At 45.4% G+C, this 21,564-nt stretch overlaps 1 protein-coding gene and 1 long non-coding RNA gene across 3 annotated transcripts in view; one reads left to right on the top strand and one right to left on the bottom strand.

Annotated features, from left to right (window-relative positions):
• The window catches only part of LOC148025418 (uncharacterized), a 217,863-nt gene that overhangs the window by 47,142 nt on the left and 149,157 nt on the right, over positions 1-21,564 (bottom strand). For both annotated transcript variants that reach the window (XM_087692546.1, XM_087692547.1), the window contains one exon: positions 17,098-17,263. In XM_087692546.1, the coding sequence (XP_087548672.1) occupies positions 17,098-17,263 (166 nt within the window). The remainder of the gene's footprint in view (positions 1-17,097; positions 17,264-21,564) is intronic.
• LOC148025419 (uncharacterized) overlaps positions 1-21,564 on the top strand; it is a 142,683-nt gene that overhangs the window by 46,656 nt on the left and 74,463 nt on the right. The window lies entirely within an intron of this gene.

Below are 21,564 nucleotides of genomic sequence, written 5' to 3' on the forward strand. Positions count from 1 at the left end.
AATTTTCTATGATTGCAATCATTCAAGATTATAACAGTATGAATCATATAGCCTCAAAATTAGTGGTGCTAAATGCATCAGAAGAATTCGCAGACATATCAGTGTCAACCAGATAAAGCTTGTCAAAGGACATGTCTAGGCTATGACCATAGAAGATAAACTAGAAGGAGCTACAAAAAACACAGGGCTACACTAACAGAAGAAAGGGATCACAAAGCGTTTGGGGTAGAATGATAAAGATTTGATCAAGAATGATTGGTCATTCTCTAAACAAGCTTTAACAAAGTATTAGGGTGACTAAGGGATCATCAAACAAGGTATCTATGGAAATATTACACCCCCTCAAGGTATTGATGCTTGGAACACCTTGAGGATAGTCAATGAGGCTCTATGTGAAGCATAGGTGGAAGTTCAAGGTCCTTTAACAATTGCACAAAGATAGGGTGTACAATTAGTGAGATGGGTAGGTGCTAGACCTCCAAATGGATGTCAAGAGTTGCACAGATGATATCCATCCATGGAGCAGCCACCTCTCTAAGGATCAGACCAATGGGAACCATGGAACTCATTTGCCACAATAACGATTCTTGAACGTGGCCCACATGAGCATGGATATCTGAGGTCGAATAAAAAATAAATGTATTGCATGTCTGCCATATGCGCTGAAGACCAGCCCAACGCAGAAAATGGAAAAGATAAGGATGCTATGCCAACTTGTTAGTGAAGTCCACACTTGGGTAAAGAAACCCCAAATCTATCTAGCAACTGAGCAAGAAATACAAAGATAAGCAGGAGTCTCATCACATGTAGTACAAAATTGAAAAGACACATCTACCACTGGGGATCTTATGACAATGCAACATATCCCTTGTGGGAACACCCTTGACAAGAAGCCGCCAGATAAAAATTTTCCCTGGTATGGAAGCTTAGACCTCCACAATGGAAGCAACTAATTACACACTTAGCTTTACTTTCTCAAGAAGACCAAACACTTAGCTTAGACGGAGTGGGCTTCATAGCTTGCTCCTCCATCTGACATGGCCCAAGAATCTTCGGTCTAATATGGAATCCACAGACCATACGGGATCTCATGAGCCAAATACAATCTCATCCTCATATATTAGCTCAACAGCAGATTGAAGGTAAATTTGAATTATTCCCTTTAGATTTGTTGCACTAGTCTAATGATTTTGTAGGAAGGACAGATGCTCCACAATGGATTGGCTATCTTGATGTAGAAATTGGCATGGAGTACAAACCATTTTTCTCTCTACCACCATCATCTACATCCTTATCTCATTCATCTTTTCCACACACTTCTCCACCTTCATTCATTCCTATGTTAGGTACGCATGTTATTACTTCTCAATCTTTTGATTTTACTTCCTCTTTTTTGCAAGATATCGGAGATGTTCATGATGAAGGAACTCTTCAAATGAAATATTGGTTCATTAGTCCTGAAGAGGATAGGTTTTTCCAATTGCAATCAAGAAAAGGTAAGAAAAAGTTACAAGAATCTAGGGTGAGTGCTCCTCCATCTTTTCCTTTAGCTTTTACATCTCATGGTCAATATGATTTTGGTGATTCATCTATTTCTTCATTTGCATTTAATGGACAAAAGGAATCTAACACAATTTCCACAACTACATAACGACAAATCCATTTAATCTCCCACCCATCCCACCCACTATTTCCATTGCACCGTCCTTTCAGACTCCATTAAGTGCACCTTTCATGCCTTCACACATCACTCTAGGGGGTCCTTCATCCTTAGGCACACCTTTAGGACCTCTCTTTTCCTCAATTGGCGAGTGCTGTCTCCATGATGGAGGTTCATCCTCCCATCTCCACACTTTCAGGTTTCTCACAGCTTGGGAATGCCACCCAGCCTTCACCGAGTATGGATCAATTGGTATCACAGTTTGCCTCCATAGTATTACCTAGTGGATCTTCTAGTCATTTTGCTATGCCCTAACCGACTGTTGGATAGGGCTTACGTATCCCGATGCCTTGACCTCCACCAGCACTTTATAGAAACATTCGTGTTCCAGTGCCTCCGCATCAATCAACACCCATTAGACATTATCATCCTATTTTTGCCTACCCACCTCCCCCTCGTACTTACCCCCCTCCACCACCTCCTCTTTATTTCACTTATCTCACACCTCATGCTTCTTCCTCATTAGGCAAACATGCCTTTAATGATAAGACTTGTTTTAACGGTTCGAACTTCACTACTTGGTCAAATCTGATGAGACGTGTCCTTGACTCATAGAACCTACAAGATCTTATACAGGGTTTGGAACCCCACTTGATCTACTAGCACTTGTTCTATATGAGATTGTCCACTCGTGGAACGTTAGAAATACCTCCACTATTGTTGAACTAATGCAAGGTCTATTACTTGAATTTCTTTAATAGCTTCAATATTTTGACTTGATGTTCGAGTGTTGGGTACACTTGATTGACTCTATGCGGATTGTTGGGATAGGGACCTGTCCCATCAATTTGGATCATGAGCTTCAAAACTTTAAAAATCGTTCACTCGAATGACTTGAAAGTCAAGTTGGCTGAGTATCAGCGTCTTCTCGCTGACTTCTCTCTACCATGGGGGCTTCTAAGTCCTTGGACAATTGGGTCACATTGTTTCTAAACAAGCTACCAAGAAAGTACTTCCATCTTGTGTAGCAAGTCTATGAATTTAATTGTCAACTAGTGCGCTATACTTGGCTGTTCAATTAGTTTTATAGTTTGACCTCTATAAAGGGGGCTTTCATTGCTTCTTTTCAGAAGAGGCAACTAGGGAAAGGTAAACAAAATCAAAATTCCAATCAAAATGAAAAAAAAAAACAAAATCAAAATCAATCTAGTGAGACCCAAGGAAACTCCCAGTTATCTCTAAAACCTAGGTGGCAAAATGTACCAAAGAAAAATCGGTATTGTCAACATTGTTAGAAGTTTGGGCCACTTTAACCATGAGTGTGTGAAGAAATGCTCTAAATGCAGAAAACACAAAACCAATCATATGACAAAGTACAAATTTATAAACATAGAACACAGTTAGGGTTAGGGTAACTCAGAGAGAGTGAACACAATGAATAATGAAGTGAATGACTATTGAATATACAATGCTCATGTAGCAACAAACACACTATGCAGTGACTACTGAACCTTGAACTCTCGAATCTCTGGGATCAAGGCAAAGGTTATGAGCTGGAGAGTGTGTCATGCTCTGAACAGATCTCAAAATGTAGCAAGACAATCTTTATGTGTCAAAATGCTAGCAAACGTAGCTCTAGAAGCTAGATTTGATGTAGACGGACAGTGAGGAGAGAGAAAGACTAAAAACGAAGGTACCTGAAGAGAGAGAAAAACTACAGCAAGCTGATGATGATGTGGTAGAATGACGGCACTAGAAATGCAGGCATGGTGATGTGGCAGGCTGATGACAACAAAAACGTAGGTATGATGATGTGGCAGTCCATATAGCAGCCATAGATCACAAACGTAGTAGTTCAGCAGTTTGCTAGATGTAGACGATGTGGCTGATCAGCAAATTGACATAAGTTGTGCAATGGAGGCTGGAAACACGCGCCAAATTGATGTAAATAGCCAATAGGCAACTTCAAATGAGATGTCCTCCACAAACGAGGTGTGGGTAGTGAAGCTAGAGAGCCTAAAACCTGCAAAAATGAGCTTGAGGGAGAGTGATGGGATGTATCCCTATTTATAGAAAGTTTGGCGCACCCGAATTAGGGTTTTGTATTTGGGACATAGAAACTCTCTAGAATTGCATTTCTTTTTAAAAGAATAAGGTTTTTTCATTAATTAAGTGTGTTTTGGGGCTACTTAAGTCAGACTAATGCAATTTTAGCTCAACAGAGTGTCAATCAAAGGCATGAGGCATAGCACCAAAAGCTAAGATTCAGACCCCTGCCCCTTAGTGAGGCAACCCTCAAAGGGGAGGTAGGGTGGTGGTAGTCCTTAACAGGGGCAGTAGTGAGGTTGGGGATCCATGGAGCTACCACTGGTCAACCATCATGGTTGTCAAGATTCTCAATGCTAGAGGGCTTGTCTGACTAGTATGTAGAGGTCCACATGGTCTCCGTAGAGACATTTGAGGATAGGAGTCTCGTCCATATCTACGAGGTGCCTCCTAATGAGGTGATAGTAGAGGCCCACTCGTTCACAGCCGAGAACTTCAACTACTCCTTGGATTGTGGACAGTGGAACTACCCATCATATGACCTGCATCGAGGACATTTTCATTTCCTGAGCCCTTGCAACTAGGCACATCTGAGTTGGAAATAACTCCTCGATCACGATTCATGCTCACAATTGCATCAATTTTGCTATTAACCGGGGCCTTGTAGTCGTAGAGCGTAAGACCAGACCACCATCATAAACATGGCATGCTCTATGTTGTTTGCAATAGAGCTCCTTAAGTGCCTTTTGGATCGAGGCTGTTAACACTTCAATGTATATCCTCAACTCGCACCTATTCCTTAGAGGACTCTGTATGAGATATTTTTTAGTTCTTGGGCTGTATCTTTTCACTTTCAAGTTTTTGGGAGTCATGTCTACATGCACACCCCGATGATAAGATAGGCAAGCTTACCTATGAGCTCATATCCTGATTTTTGTTGGACACTCCTCTAAAGCGAAAGCCTATGGCCTTTTCGATCCTTGGACAAACAAGGTGATTGTTAGGAGAGATGAAGTGTTTGATGAGAGGACATTGCATAGTCTTCTGTGCCATATTCCTTGCCCTTTTCTCACATTATTCCTTCAGAGATCTCCCGACCCACTTGCAGATTCTCAACTTCTAAGCCCCCTTTTTCGAGACCTGTTATCATGCTTGTGCCAACACCATGCAAGATTTGGAGATCCTTCCATTGGATTCCACTCTTTGGACGGACCTAGAAGATTTGCCAGGCTTGCATCTCAGGTATCATTTGCATCATTGTTTATAGCTAATTACATAGCATTTTCTGAGCCGGATAGTTGGCAAGAGGCTCTTTAGCACCCCAAATGGGGAGAGGCCATGGAAAAGGAGCTAGAGAGTATTGGCCAAAATGAGACTTGGACCTTAGTGGATCATTCGAGCCATAAGAAAGTCATTGGGACAAAGTGGATTTTTAGCACTAAGCTAAAAAGAGGATTTTTAGGACTAAGCTAAAGGCTAATGGGATTTTGGACCAGCTCACCTTGTGGTGCAAGGGTTTCGACAGAAGTAAGGCATTGACTATGAAGAGACCTTTGCTACTATTGCACGGTTGACATCATTTTGTCTATTAGCTGCTTGCTATGGTTGGTTAATCTATTAGATGGATGCCAAAAATGTCTTTCTAAACAGTTATCTGGAGGAGGAATTCTACGTGGAGCAGCCTCCCGAATTTTCTTCTGCTGACCGAAAAGATAAGGCCTTTCGCTTGCGGAAAACTTTTTATGGGCTGAAGCAAGTACTACGGTCTTGGTTCCAGAGGATAGATCAGTTTCTTAGAACTCATAGATACCATTCTACCCCTCACGACCCGAACTTATATATCCATACTACTTTAGAGGGTATTAGCTATATCCTGTAATACGTCGACAATTTACTTATCACTGGCTCAAATTCTGTTGCCATAGCAAAAATTAAGGCCCAACTTTGTTCTACTTTTCAGATGACCAACCTTGGTTTGTTGTCTTCCTTTTTGGGGATGGAGATAGTTTGATCCAGGACTAATAATTTTGTCACAATAGAAGTATGCTTTTCAGTTAGTGGACCGATATTGCATGGATTAGATATGGCCTATGGCAATGCCTCTTAAATCCGATGTCCATCTTTCTAAGGATACCCTAGGTATTCCCTTTGATGAGTTCACCTATAGATTTGTGGTAGGAAAATCGCTTTGGTTGATTCATACTAGATTAGATTTAGCTTAGTTATTCAGTTTGCTTAGTTAGTATTTCACTGCACCTAGGATGCCACATTGGATTGCATGTCTTCATGTTTTGAGATATTTGTGATGTACCTATTCTTATGGCCTAACTTATGGATCTAGTTTATGTTTGGAAGGATACATTGACTTTGACTGGGCAGGAGATCCTGATACACCGCATTTCCATGGCGGCTATCTCTTTGTCTTGAGCACGATACCCATCTCTTGGGCCAGCTATAAGTAGGAGATGATGGCGGCTTCCACGACCGAGGCTATGTATAGGGCTCTTTTGGATGGTACCATGGAGACTATCTACTTGAGGAGCTTACTGGTGGCACTTCAGTTTCTGTAGGACTCTCCCATCGTTGTCTATTCGGATAACCAGAGTGCCATTATACTTGTGAGAAAATCCGATCATTACACCATGGACGTAGCATGTGGGCTTCCACTTTCACTTCACCAAAGAGTAGGTTTAGCTAGGCATCATACACCTAGAGTTTGTGCCTTCCTTTTACAATTTTGTAGATCTATTGATCAAGGTGGTTAATCGACTGATGTTGCATTATATTCTATCAGTACACCTTTCCCTACTTTAGATTGAAGGGGAGAGGGTGTCAGGTGATTTCCTCCAGCTTTCCCTTCCAGCTTGAGAGGGAGTGGTTTTCTTCTCTTGGTGGTGATAGGATATTGTTTACAATTCTTTTTCAAACATTGAATTTTGTATCTTCATCTGCATCATCAGGATGACATGATTGCAAAAAGGCGCTTGGGTGAGTGAATAATTCCCTTGTGAGGGCATTGTCCAAGTGGCACCATTGCATAGAATTTTGCATGAGCATGATTACACTTGCATTGCCTCTTGCATAACTCCAGTGCATTGGCATTCCGTTCTTGTAAACATGCATTTGTGTGCATTTATCCCTATTCACTTCTAGAGCGGTCCATCATATTCATGGCATTGCACATGGCAGTTTTTCTTGCTTGCTTGCCTTCACTAGCTTGCTTTCCACACATCTTTTTTGCCTCTCCATATACCCACTACATCTACTTCATACACCCTTAGCCTCTTCCTTCGTCATCGACACCCAATAGTGATAGGGATAGCTTGCTTATTTTGTGAAAGCCTTTGGGTCTGACTACTAGTCTCCCTTATGTTACTTAATCGACCACTACCTCTACTTTCTAAAACAAATATTATTAAATCAAACACACAAAAAAAAACAAAAAGGTTCACTGTGGTTCTATCCTCCTTTGGATTGGCCTTCCTTTCTAGCTCATTTTTTGGGCTTGAGAGGGGGTGTTGAGCTAACATAAGCATTTCATGCTAAATCAACCTCTTAAACAACCCAAAAAATACTTAATTAATAAAAACCCTAAAATGGTGCACGGTTTGAGAGAGTTTCAAAACAATGCGTGGTACAAGGTTCCGAAACTTTCTATAAATAGGTAGATTGCCTCCATTCAGTCCAATCTTGTTTTTGCAGGTTGTAGGCCCTCTAGCTTTGTTGCCCACACCCTGTTTGTAGAGGACATCTCAATTGAAGCTGCCCTTTGCTCTCTACATCAAACTGGTTGTTGCCTATTATCCTCTACCTCTTAAGCGGCTGCACATCAGCATGGTGACCGGCTGCCTCGCATTTATTGCTGATCTCAGCATGGCGACTGTTCATACTGCTGTGTTTGACCCTTCTTGCTGCCGCCCTGTACTAAGACATCATCAAAAGGCTACATTTGGACTTCCTAGCTGCCGCTTGACAGTCCACATCATCATCAAAATCTATGTTTGTTGTTTTCTCTCTCCTCTGCTTGTCTGTGATTTGGCACCACACATTGGTGTGTTTGTTGCTATTTGACTTTTGAAGTCTTCCTTGCTATGTTTGGGGATATGTGAGGAGTATGACACTCATCCGCTCAGCATCTCTGCCTTGGTCCATGAGATAGGAGAGTTGAGGTACAATTTTCATTCCTGCATGGTTTGTTTGTTGCATGAGCATTGTATATTTAGTATTCAATATTTCATTCAAATTTCCACTATATTCATTGTCTTTGAGTTACCCTAACCTTAATTGTGTTTTATTTGAGTTTATGCTTTGTCGTAAGCTTTCATTTGTGTTTCTAAGTTAGGGTATTTCTTCACAAGAACATGCCATCTTAATGTCTAGATTCAAGTATGGCCATGTCAGATCTCCACTTGCTAAGTGAAACCCCTAGCAATGTCCACCCAAGGGTGTTGTCGCACATATAAGGGCTGTAAAAGAGCCATGCACAGGGCTGCCATATGAATCTTAATGTCCAAAAAAGCAGCCGCCTTGTTCACTTAGGCATAGTAACATGTTGCCAAGAGACGTAGACCTAGCATGGATGGTTTTAGTGCTTCTTTCATTTCATAAAATGGATAGGCCGCACCAACTGCTGCAATGACTATTGTGTCCAAGAGAGTAAAACCAAGAAATAGGAGATTCTATTGTCAAATAAAGAGTTTCCTTATTTTTGGGCTTTTTGTTAGAAGGATTGGCTGGTAACTTGTCATAAATACAATGCTTTAAACGAGAGCACTCCAAACTCCTACATGGGGCAGCTATTTGGGGTCTGAGTCTCTCCCACACAAGGAGACAGCCTTTGAAAGACTAGGATGGACGAGAGAAAGAATACTATTATGGGTGGGAGTATATATGGAAAGACCATTGGTCATGATGATCTCACGTATGATACGAGCGAAAAGCTCCACCCCACATGAGATTATCACAACTGAGTTGGGAGCATCACCCATGGTGGTTGAGGCCTTGGTCCAGGTAGTGACTTTCATACATAGACTTTTTTTTGCAAATAAATTGTGGCTAATTATATTACTTCAGAAAAACTTGAATACAAGGAGGTGCTAATGTCGTCCTTCCAGATGTGCCATCCAGTAAGATTCCCTATGATCTCTCGTACCTTAGAACGGTCTCCTGTGGGCTCCAGTACCTGGTGGATGGGTAAAGCCTCCAACCACTGCGCAAAACCAAACCCAATGATGAAGATCGTGTCTTGCATCCTAGCCTCATACAAAAGGTGACGGCCTTGGCTGATTGCTTGCCAACAGAAAGCTCCCCATGAGACACATCCCAGGCTGGGTGCTATACGGCAAAGAATGCGGCATGCTCCTCTCCACATGGGCTGCACTGCCTCACACGACCAAAAGGAAATGCTTTGGAGTTTCCAGAACCTGCTGTTTATAGTGTTTACAACCTCCATCCTTCTGCATCTGGGCTAATCAACTCCCCACCGCCAGACCTCCATGTGCCAATAGGCACAAGAAATATGAAACCCTCCTTGGCCTCCAGTTGTCCCATAGGCGGCACCAGAAAGTTTGCCTTAAAGCCCCCCCTTTTGCATGGTGAAGAAAGTCACATGTGGGGCGCCACCCACTCTACTTGCCACCTATAGGGGGATGCCTGTTGGTGAAAACCTAGCGGCCCATACCTGACCGGGCTCTACGGGCTCTCATAGCGGGGGGTCAAATAACTCCTGAGGTATGGCTGCGTCAATCTCCCTTCTCCTCAGCTCAACTTCTCTCTGGCAACCTATTGCCCGTTGCAATACCTCCTGGTCCGCCATCTTGTACACCTCCCGCCACATCCTGATGGTATGAGCTAGGCCGCGGTCTCCCAACCAGCCCACTGGAGGTGGGGGCGCTCGCCAATCTATATCCCCTCTCAATCTCTGACCTGGGGGTTCCAGATCACCGACTGGCGGTCTATCTCCTCTTGGCAACCTGGGGGGCTCTGAATAAGGGTCTTACGGAGGCCCTGCTACACCCGAAGTAGGTTGTGGAGGAAGGAGGATGTAGGGGGCTTGATCTGGGCTGTCGTGAAGATCCATCTCAAGGACGGCCTCCAATCACCACCAAGCCTTGGTTTGCACTCTTGGAGGCCCTCCTGCAATAGGACCTTCCATGTCTGCCCACCTGGTGTGAGACCGTGGACTACTAGGTTGCCCAAAAGGGCCAGACTCTGATACTGTGGGTCTATGATCCCAAGCCCTCCCTTTGACCGATGCCGTATGATGGTCGCCCATGCCACCTTGGCCCGGGAGTCCCTGGAAACATCGGACCCAGTCGAGAGAAAATTCCGCACTAGGCATAGCACCAACACGAGGCAATGTACCAGGCCGTTGCTAGGAGGACTTGGTTAACCACCAAGGCTAAGCCCACTAGGAAAAGGCGAGTAGTACTCCAGTAAGTTAGCTTCCACCAAATAGAGTTGAGGACTGGAAGAAACTGCCGGGCAAGAGAGGTGTCGAGTCCCACCTGGAACCCTAAGTAATGGACGGTTTGCCTGTACACACCCACCTAAATCCCAAGTGGACGCCCCACTTCGTGCTAGAGTCTCAGTCTGTAAGGAAACAAACCGACTTTTGCCAGTTGATTTTCGCTCCTGTTGCAGTGCAAAACACCTCGAGAGCTAGTCTCACTCTCTTCAGCATTAGCTCATCATCCTCTATGTATAGTGTTGTATCATTTGCATACTCGGAGTCTAGTAGCTCTGTCTTCTCTCTCACCGGAAGTCGGAGGCCACGTAACCCACTCACACATGACTTGAGGAAGTAAGACATCGCCTCTACAAAGAGCACGAACAGATACAAGGCCAGAGGGCAGCCCTGCCAGACTGATCTCTCCAGCCGAAACTCCTCCCCTTGCCTGCTACCTATAAGAACCCTGCTAGTAGCCGATCTGTAAGTGCTGAGACACCGCGGATCCATGCCTAGGGGAAGCCTAACCTCACCATGGTGCCCTCTAAGAAGTCCCAGTCAACCTTGTTATAGGCTTTCTCGAAATCCAGGAGTAGTACTACCACTCCATGACCACTGTGCTAGGCCCACTTTGTCGCCTCAAAGAAGGTGAATACATTGTCTAGGATGCTCCTATCCTGGACAAAGCATGTCTGTGTATCATGAATGATGTTTGGAAGCACAGGGCGGAGTCGCCTACCAATCATCTTGGCCAGTGCCTTATAGACCACTGACAACAGGGTGATCGGTTTCCACTGGGATAGTTCCAACCGGTCTCCCCCTTTGGGGAGGAGATTGATGAAACCTGCCAGTAGACTCCCTGGCATCCGGCCTCAGCTGAAAATCTCCTAGAAGGCCAGCAGTAGGGGGTCCTTCACCACCTCCCAATAGGTAGTGAAGAAGGCCTTGGAAAGGCCATCCTCTCCCAGGCATTTCTGCCCGTCTTGTGGGTGGAAGGCTCCTCTAGTTCCTTCTCTGTGAAGGGGTCTAGAAGGGAGCATCCCATCTCCTCTATGTGACGAGGGACAAGATGTGATCCTAGACCTGCTGTCTGCATCACTGTTCTCTAATTGAGGCTGTCTCTTGCTGGAAAAGGCGTCAGTAGTAGTCAGTGGCAATCTCCATCATCTCATCTGGGCTAGAGCGAATCCTCCCAAACTAATTCCGGAGGCTGCATATTTGCTCTCCAGAGGTGTGGGGCTGATGAACCTGGAAGAACTCCCTGCACATCGTGTCCCCCTTCTGCACCCAAAAGGCTGCTGAGGTGCGGAAAGAAAACTCCGAGCGCCTGTTCTCTAGACAAGCTAGGGCCGCTCATGCGCGCACCTCTTGTGCGTGGAGGATGGGATCCCCTGGTACCTCCTGTAGGAGTCTCTATGTGGTTGCTAGGTCCTGCTGGAGTGCTCTCTCCTCCTCCCATCAATCTGCTGCCTAGCCTGTAGGGCTGCCTCCTGGCAGATACTGCTCGACTCGGCTGGGGCCTTTGCAACCTCCTCTGCGATCCGGTCAATCTGTCTCTTCACCTCCTCCCTCCTGTAGATCGAGTCAGGGATCCGACAAGATCGTGTGTCTAGGGCAGAGGCTCGGGCATCAAGTGTCAGGAAAACCGGGCAGTTATGAGACAAAGTGGTGCCTGCCAACTACCCTACCTGGCCTCCACGAGAGCGTCCCCACTCTCCCACATAAAACCTATCCAGCCTCTCTAGCAAAACTCTACCTAGCCGCCTATATCCCCAAGAGAAGTCTAACGACCTCTCCCTCTTGTGGAAAGCAGGGTCTTTCCAAGCATTGCGTGCTCCTACTGCCGGTAGGAAGACCTCCCATGCCTCTTGCTCCTCCCTAGCCATGCCCTGGTAGTTTCTGCCTTTGCCTTGCTGGTTCTCTAAGGCCTCCAGGTTGTTGAAGTCTCCTCCAACAATCTATGAGTCCACATCTGGGAGTCTTGCTGCGATCTCCACCCAAAACCTGCTGCGTGCCCTAATCTCAGTAGGGGCATAGACATTGAGGACTCCAAGGCATGAGTCCCCAATGTCCAATCTGATCCATAGAACTCTCCTTGCCACAATTGTCCCGTGGTCCCAAACACAGGTGGTGAGGCTCGGGTCAATAGAGGTGCATACGCCTCCACTCTTGCCGTGGGCACCGATGGCGTGCTAGTACGTGTGTGAACTACCTGGGAGTACCCTACCCACTAGGCCTGGGCAGGAGTAAGCTTGTGCTCCTGCTGCAGAAGTAGGATGTCAATCCATCTAGCGAGCTGCAGCTCCCGCCGAACAATCAACTTCCTAGAACCACGTGTCCCACGGTAGTGGAGGCTATTCACATTCCATGATGCAAGATGTAAACTCATAGGGAAACCTGCGGCTGACTGAACAGGCATCTGTTCGGTGTGGAAGCTGCTAACAAAGAAGAAGAGCTATGGGGCATGCAGATAAACTTTGCTGCAGGCCTAGACGGTGATCTCCATTCCCTCATGGTAGCCCTTGGCCGGCAGACCATGGGGGTAGTAGATGCACCTGGTGGTACCACTAGAACATCTATCAGCCAGCAAGCTGAGAGGCGTGACTCTGTACACTGGTAGAAGCGGGCCACTCGTGCCAAGGGCTACTCCATCACATCCATCAGAGCTCTCCACTGCAGAGGGGCTTGAAAGATAATGCTCAGATGTGGGACCTCAGCCCCGGCCCACCAATTTATGTCCATCATACAACCTGGCCACTGCTGGGAGAAGAGTGCTGATCCTTCTCCCATCCACTAGGAGATGTGGTTTTCCACCTGATTCTTCACCTCCTCTATTTGTGTCATCGTCCAGTCTCTTGTATGAGAGGTCTGAAGGAAGAACGCATAGTTTGGTCCATTTGGCGGTGCTAGTAGATGGACCTTGCCAATCCTTGACTTGCGTACCACGAAGATTCCCACCCCTAGAGGTAGTGGAGACTCTTTGCGCTCCACAACTCTCAGGTAAGACCACAGACCTTTGCGAAAAAACTCATGTGGTAGCAGATGTGCCTGTCTCGGGAAAGTGTGATGGGTAGCATGGATAGATGAGTTGGTGGCTGTGTGGGGAAGGGGGGGGGACTAGGCTGTTGGTGAGTGGAGGATGTTGGCATATGGGGCTCCTCACCTCTTGGGGGGGGGGATACTTGTATTGGGTGGGGATTAGGGGGATTGATTGGCGGGGGTGATCGTGGGGAGGGGGAGGATCAAGGGATGGTGGGGTGTTCGGCGGCACAAGGCGGGTGTGGGGAGGGGCTAGTGGCTCTGAAGAGGGGAGGGATTTGGGCTAGAGTCGGGGGGGGGGGGGGGGAAGGTGGGGGGGAGGGAAGGGGGGGTGGGTGTGGGGGATGTGGGTTCTTGGGTGAGGTGGCCAGTGACGCCTCTGTGGGAGATGGATGTGGAGGCTTGTGGTCCTACCGAGTGGGATGAGGAGGGGGGGACCGTGTGGTGCTCTCCCGGGTGTGGGGGGGGGGGGGCGCTCACTCTCCTGCTTCCTACTGATGTGATTGTGTTTGAGGGACGGGGCTGCAGCCCCCCTTGCCATCTCCCTGTCTGTCGTCTCTGGACCCGTGTAAAGCCGTCCGTGTCCATTTGTGGGCCTGTCAGCGAAGCCGCCTTGGCTCTGGAAGCACGTACAGTCTGTTGCCTAAGGCAATGCAAGCACTGCCTTGGCTGCCTTGTCACAATAACCTTCTATCTGAAGGAGTGTTCGCTTGCCTCAAATCTCCGGAAACCGTGGTATATTCTTTGTCTCTTTTACTACCACCCGTACCTTCGGGACTCCTGCTGCTGCCACTGTGTCCGCAAAGGAGGCGGGAAGAACAGTGCCGAAGAGCCATCCGAAGTCCTCCACTATCTAGTGATACTCTATGTCCAGTCCAGGGAAGAGTAGGGGTTGTGGAGCGTGAATGCCTCCACTATGAAGCCACTGTACTAGGAAGCATAGGGTGAACTGGCCACTAGCTCACGGGCTTTGTCTGCTGAGGTGAGTCGTACCATGAAAATCCCTTGCCCCATGAGAATTGCCTCCATGATTTGCGCCGTGCCAATGCGCAGCGTGGAGTGAAGCCAATCCCGAAGCTAGGCCCTAGATGGGGAGTGTCCTACGACTTGACCAAAGATCATTGTTTCTTTTAGCTCCAGCTTTGTGGCATGGACTGCTAAGAGTTGTTCCTCAGAGAGGATGACGTGAAAGGTATTTGACTAGGGGGCACTCGCAGAATGCACCGGCGCTTGACCACAGGTTTCCATTGCACGTTCCTAATGAGAACCTACCGATCACATTGCTGTACTGCCGAAGGGGGGAGTGTTGCTGCAAATGGAGGGAACAATTGGGGGAAGGGGGGGTTCGATGGTGCAACAGGTGCCTGGGCGTCAAACTGGAGCCGTAGATGGTGGTGGGTCTGAATCGTCAGCATGGGGACAGGGCGGGGGAGATACCAGCATGGGGGGGATAGCAGGAATGGGGTGCAGGCAGGAGGAGTCACAGGGTGGATGGGGGTGTAGGTGGGAGGAGCCACAAGGCGAATGGGAGTGTAGGCGGGAGGGGCCACAGGAGGCAGTGCGAATGGGGATACAAGCGGAAGCAGCCACAGGGCGGGGGGCGCACAAGGGGCAACGTGATGGTGAGGAGGAAGAGGTGCAACGTGCCGTGGGGGGAGACAGACGAGAGGAATAGGGGGGGGGGGGGGTGCGATGGCCAATCAGCGGGAGGCGCTGGTTCGATGGTAGGGGGGCGAGGGAGCAGCGGCGCCGGTAGGAGCCTCCTAGTCATTAGGACCCGGTCCAATAACTTTGCGTGCCACTTTCATACATAGGCTATGGGAGCTCCCTTGAGATAGATAACCATGGCTAGCCCTAGTCCAATAACTTTGCGTGCCACTTTCATACATAAGACTATGAGAGCTCCCCGGAGATAGATACCCATGGCTAGCCCTAGTCTCTTCTAGACAGCTAGTAGCAAATGGCGGTAGACATTGTTGGTGTGTTCAGATGAGTACATGGATGAATTTACATGGGCCGCAGATTGACAGACTACCGCCCTTCGACTATAGCCTATTGGCACTTGACCTAAGCCAATCAGAGCTAAACCATGTGATCAAGGCAAACATACTGAGGTTAGATATGAGAAAACTTGGATCCATCCCTCATCCCCCATGGCATGAGGATGGCACACTACTAGACCCACTTCCTTCAAGTATTTGAGGATGATTTCATCACCCGACCGAGTTACATGGATACACAGTTGCCTCATGGATTGCGCACAGATCCGCACCTCATCCCACCACCTGAGGATTGAGACGGCAAATGGGAGGGCATATAGAGAGAGGAACGCATATGCCCACTATGCGACAGAGAGCCAGAGATAGAGAAACACTACATCTACCGATGCACGGTATATTATGATAGATAAGGCAGATACCACTGTCTTTTTCGAGAGGGTTTTGGATCCTTGAGACGAATCATGTAGTTTGAGGATTAGAGATGCTTGGGTTTCTTCCTCTTGGAGCTGTAGAGGTGTAGAGCAACTATTGTAGGGAGTAGGCGGCCCCCACAGCTCCGCTCACATAGATAGAGAGCGGTCACTGACTTTTTCACTGCTACATCATTGTGTATGGCACATACCACTACTACTGTCACATAGCCTACAAGAGTACATCATCATTGAACCTCATCTTCTATAGGTTTCCCTTTGGACAGAGCAGTGGCACTCAGCCGGTCTAGGCGCTCACATCCACCTGGATGAAGGCCTAGATACCCACACTCAGAAAAATGAGAGCCATCATTGAGCGCCACAAGAGACAGATGTCGAGATGCCTCAGCCATGTAGAGATACATCTCCCTAGAGGACAGACATCTCATTGATGTAGGGTTTCCTTTTTCTACTTTTACTTTTAGATGATTGACATGTTTTCTTTTTACAGATGCTGAGATGCCTCAGCCATGTAAAGATACATCTCCCTAGAGGACAAACATCTCATTGATGTAGAGTTTCCTTTTTCTACTTTTACTTTTAGATGATCCAAATGTTTTCTTTTTATAGGACACTTTCACTTTTCACTCTTATAGGCATGTTTTTCATCTTTTCTCGTTCAAGATGAGAAACACACCATCATTATATGTATTGCTTTGGTCTCATAGGCCACATTGGCCTTTTAGAGACATTAATATACTCTTTCTTTCATTCTCACGCTCCATTTTCCGTGGTTTGGATTTGGCAAGTTTTTTTGGTTTTTTGGATCCTTCCCCCACTTACAGAAGCAATTTGGAACCTTTCCTTTCTTGGGTGCACTTTTGGACACATTCAACAATCTGGAAAGTTTGCAATTTGGATACATTTGAGGTTACCAATTTTGATGGATACAGTTACTTTAGAAGATCTCTGTGCCAATCTCTTTGATGCTCTTGTCACTTGAGGATGAATAGACCTCAGTATGATCTTTTTCATGAGTGCTTTCAAGATATCTTAGCTGCACTCAGAGTCTGCAACCTCTCTGTACATGTGTAGTTAATACAATTTAAAGAAAGTACATAGCTGTTGACTTTGTAATGCCACAACGCATATTCATGGAGATGAGTAGTAGAAGAGAGAAGCTAGATTATATAAGACTAGGGAAAAGAAGAGGACTCATGCTAGATGCACATACTTCTTCCATTGTTTCAAACAACAATTAGACAACTTTGAGTAAGGGTCAACTTTGTAACTTGAACTTGTCATAGAGCAGCTACAAGCATTTGAGCATGTAGATCCACTTTTAGGTCATTCTACCAACTTATGAAATGGACTATGCATTTTCTTGATTGCTTTATAAATTCACAATAGTTCCATTCATGGAGATGATTCTGCTTGATATTTTTGGCCAGTTCTCATTATAAAAGGGGGGAAGTCAATTTAACACAAACCTACCTTGGTAACACTGATGATACATGACTTTGAAAAATCTGCAGTTTGCATCCACTTAGCAGCGCGTGTAAATGATTTTGCTGCTTGAGCAGCCCTTGCCATTATTAAATTGATTTGAAGCATGCCTAATATCAATGGTATCAATGTTATACTTCCCACCAAATCCAGCCTGCGCAAAAACACAGCTTCCATATCTTTACTGATTCTGTCATGTGAAATGATTGGTTTTGTAACTAGCTATGTTGTTGATCTTCATTGAAAAAGATACGCTAAACTTGTCACTGATATCTATCGCTTTGTTTCAATTATGACAACTTGAGCAACGCGAGTTTCCCAAAGAAGATTCAAATTATGTTTGGACATACTGATAATTACTACTTGTTAGACAGTTATACTCTTGATGTTGTAGAGTTGCTAGTATAGATCCATTGGGAGTGAGATTGAGAACCGATTCCAAGAGGGTGCCTCAACATCTATGGTGTGTTAATAATGATGGGCTTTAAAGAAATCTCAGCATAAGAAAATTCATTTTTTCTTGGGAATGAGTTAAAAAAGGCCACAGGGCGGGGGGGGGGGGGGGGGGAGGTTAGGGCGGGGCGGCGGCGGCGGTGTGTGGTGGGTGGGTGGTGGTGGGGAGGGGGGGGCATACGGCTTGTCTAGCAAGGGATCAGCACTCAGCAGTTAGAGTGGAGGTTATTAGAAAGAAACTTTGTTGAATGTGAACTGACACCCATGGAGGAGAGACCTCTTTTCAGGGAAAAGGTTCTGCGACAATCAATCAACCATGAGACACAAAAGAGGAAACCGGCATAAATGACAAGTCAATATAAAGCAGAACTGACCAAATTGGTCTGGACCTTTTATGGGGTGACTCAGTTCTATAAGAGGACATGGATTGAATTCCAAGCTAAATGATTGTTCATGTTTATATCGTACCAGGTAGCAGAGGTTGGAGAGAACTTTTTTTGAAAAAGGAAAGTTCTTTCAGTAAACATCTCAGTTGTTAAAAAACGAAAGTCAAACACAGTACAATGCCTGTAGACGACAACAATGAAACTACAAAAGTAAATATCTCCAAGTTTATCCGTTCCCAAGAGAGTGTCTGATGCAACGGCTGTGCATAACTCAAACTGCTACCTATAATGCCAGACCATGCTAGACTTCAGTTGGAAGAATGTGCCTGGATGCAGGATGTTAAGAAATGCATCTCTCCCTTGTGCATTGAATCACCTTGTAACTTCTCCCATCTTCCTAGCAGTGTTTTGGATAATCGCCATCAAGGTCCTGGAGTATGTTTCTGTGGGAAAGAGTCTTTGTTTTTTAGATGGTCTCCATCCAGATCCTGAAAAGGTCAAGGAAAATTATGCCTCCTACCACATGACAGTGTATCTAGTTTCCTACTACCGTGTGGAAAGTCTGTGGTTTGCTTCTTCAGCTGTGAAGTAGTTCTTTTTATCTCCTTGTTCTTTTTTTCAATATTCTTTTAAAGAATTATGGTGCAATGGTATTGACAGGCTACTAAAAAAGTTCCAGAGTGCTTACAGTCATGATTGTGGAATTTCCTTGGGAGTAAGTCAAAAAGGTGGTTGCCAAACAATAGCAAGTATACTGAACTAAGAACTATTTGAACATCAATGACAAGAATATACACTGTACATGAGACAAGATCAACATAATGCAGACACCCGCCCTTATGGTGGCTAGTCAGTGCAATTTAAGCCAAAAGCCACAAGCTCTTTGACTACGGTACTAACTTGCAAAGGCTTCTACTGGCATGATATGATGTTGTGACAACTTTTTCAGGGAATTCAAAAGTTTTTCCTCAAGCCCAGGATGTATCATGCGTTTAGCCACTTATGGGAAATGCAACTTGCCTTTTTATGTATATACACGGATTGGAGAGCATGAGTTTGGAAATGATGATATTATGTATGTTTGTACCCATGAAAACCTACTACGGAATGGTGTATACAGTAACCCTGTGATGATGAGTTTGGAAAAGATGATAGTATGTATGTTTGTACCCTTGAAAACCCACTACTGAATGGTGTATACAGTGACCCCATGATGAAGGAAAGATTATCTCATATGCACCAGCCCTTAGCGGTGACCCTGTGATGAAGGGAAGGTTTGCTCATATGCATCAATCCCTTGTGGCTTTTTGGATATTCTTTTTTGCAACTGATATTGTGGCTATTGGCGCCCAACAAGAAGGTGGCAATCAGCAGAAAGCAGGTTGCTACTTTGAGAGAACTTGCACAGGCATGGTTCACAATCTAGGCAACAATCCGCTGCCTGTGATGACACAAAAGCATTCAAGGTGTCCATCATGCTGAGCTCACTGATTTGGAGCACTAGACAATCAGTTTTGGATCCTCAAGTTCATCAAGATTGGCTGGAAATTGATGAAGAGATCGCCAGGCTTGCTATATAAGAGAGAGAGTGCTGATTTATAGAGCATGTGAGAGCTGCCCACGACTTGGGCTTGAGGAGAGAGCAAGACTGTGTGCCTTTGGCTGCCTGCCGGGGCTGTTTTGAAGGTGAGGAAGAGGTGTGTTTGTGTGTGAAAGGCCTGTTCTTCTTGTGGGATAGAGAGGAGATGTTGAGTTGCATCCTATGTGGTTGGCTTTGTGAGTTTTGGGGCTGTTATTACAGCAACGAGGGAGCTGCCCTCTTCTTGAGTTGAGAGGTGTGTTTTCTTGTGTTTGGAGGGGAGCAAGTCCTTGTATCTGTCTACCTTTCCTGGTCATAAGGTTTTTTCCTTCATCAAGCTTGAAGACTCCAGAGTTCGTAGAAGACAATTGGTGATTGTTGAAGACCATTTTCTTCCCCCCGAAAAGAAATTTCTATTAATAACACCTTGGCAAAAAACTTGAGGTAAAATACCAAGCACAAGGAAATCTATGAAGAGTAACTAAGTACATCACAAATACAATGCTTGTGTGGACAACCAAACTGGTGGGCTGTAATGTGTTTGTGTTTGTGTGTTTGTGGTAAAGGGTTTTGGCCTTTGAAGACATCAAGAGTTTGGCTTCATGACCAGCTCTCAAGTCCCTTGGTGGTATCTTTGTGTCAATACTATGATCTTATTGGATTTCTTGTTGTATGCTTTGAAGATGCTCCTTTTGATTGTGCGCGAGCCATGGGTCGTTGATTGCTACTTTGTGTGTCAATGTTCAAAGCTTGAAGGAGCTCTCATGTTACAAAAGGAAACAATGTTTGTGTATACCATGCCATATGGCCTAGTTTTTCCTATGATCTTAACCATGGTGTCAGAGGATTGACTTTTCTCATTGTGTTGTGAGATGGATTCACCCTTATACACTGAGATCTGTCATAGTTTAGATGCTCTACCTGTGTTGCTGGCTATAGAAAGACATGAATAAAATTTTGTAGCAGAGTTTAGATACTACAGAGAGACATGAATAGAACTTTGTAGCATGTATTGCTGACAATAGAGAGACATGAATAACACTTTGTAGTTTAGATGCTTTACATGTGTTGTCTGCTCTAAAGATGCTCCTTTTGATTGCATGTGAGCCATGGGTTGCGGATTGCTGCTTTGTATTTCAAGATTCCAAGTTTGGAGGAGCTCTCGGGTTAGAAAAGGAAAGTGTTTGTGTATGCAATGCCTGGTGGTCTAGTTTTTCCTATGCATCTTATCCATGGTGTTAGAGGATTGACTTTCCTCATAGAGTTGTGTATATGAATTCACCCTTACAGGGAGATTTCATTGCCTTTTTTTGGAATGGGTTTGAGCCTCTCTGTATAGTGATGAATACGAGGATTAGAGATGTCTAGGACTGTTTTTATTGGAGCTCCGAGCACACACAAAGAAACTTTTGAGCGAGACAAAGACAGAGGTAGAGCCGATGAGTCAAGAGGTTCTTACAAATTTCTTCAATGCTAGCTTCAGAGCTAGCTTACCACATACTACTAGTATAATAGCACTGCCACACCACCCATGAGTTAGAAGGGTCATGGCAACCAAGCACACTTTACAGAAGATCATGGCACCCACCACCGCCTGACATTCTTACCTTTGGGAAATCTGAGCCATCATTACTCGCCACCAAAAATGAGTACCTCCTCTCAATGTACTTGCTTGGATCAGCCCATGACAGATATTCTTGCCTCAAGGAGAGCACAACATCTCTATAGAGTTCTATGATCAAGTTGGGATCCTATAGGTCAACTGAAGGATCATTGAAAATATCATTTTGTAAATGATAATAGGCAACGCTTGCAGTTTCGTTAGGATTGTATGCATCATCATAGCTAGTTTATTCTTCTCTCTCTATGACTCTCACATGAAGTCCCATCCACCATAGTTGCTGTTCATCTCTCGCGGGATTCAATATCCAACACAGTGATATCATAGCCACTCTTGCTCACCTTGCATGCTCTCAACCTGCTCTACCAACAATCTCTAGCAGCTCTGCTAGTGCTGCTGTCATGTCAAGCACCACT

The sequence above is a fragment of the Lygodium microphyllum genome, chromosome 14 (assembly GCF_053477565.2).
Source record: "Lygodium microphyllum isolate KBCC chromosome 14, Lygodium_microphyllum_v1.1.10, whole genome shotgun sequence".
In the NCBI taxonomy this organism is placed as follows: domain Eukaryota; kingdom Viridiplantae; phylum Streptophyta; class Polypodiopsida; order Schizaeales; family Lygodiaceae; genus Lygodium; species Lygodium microphyllum.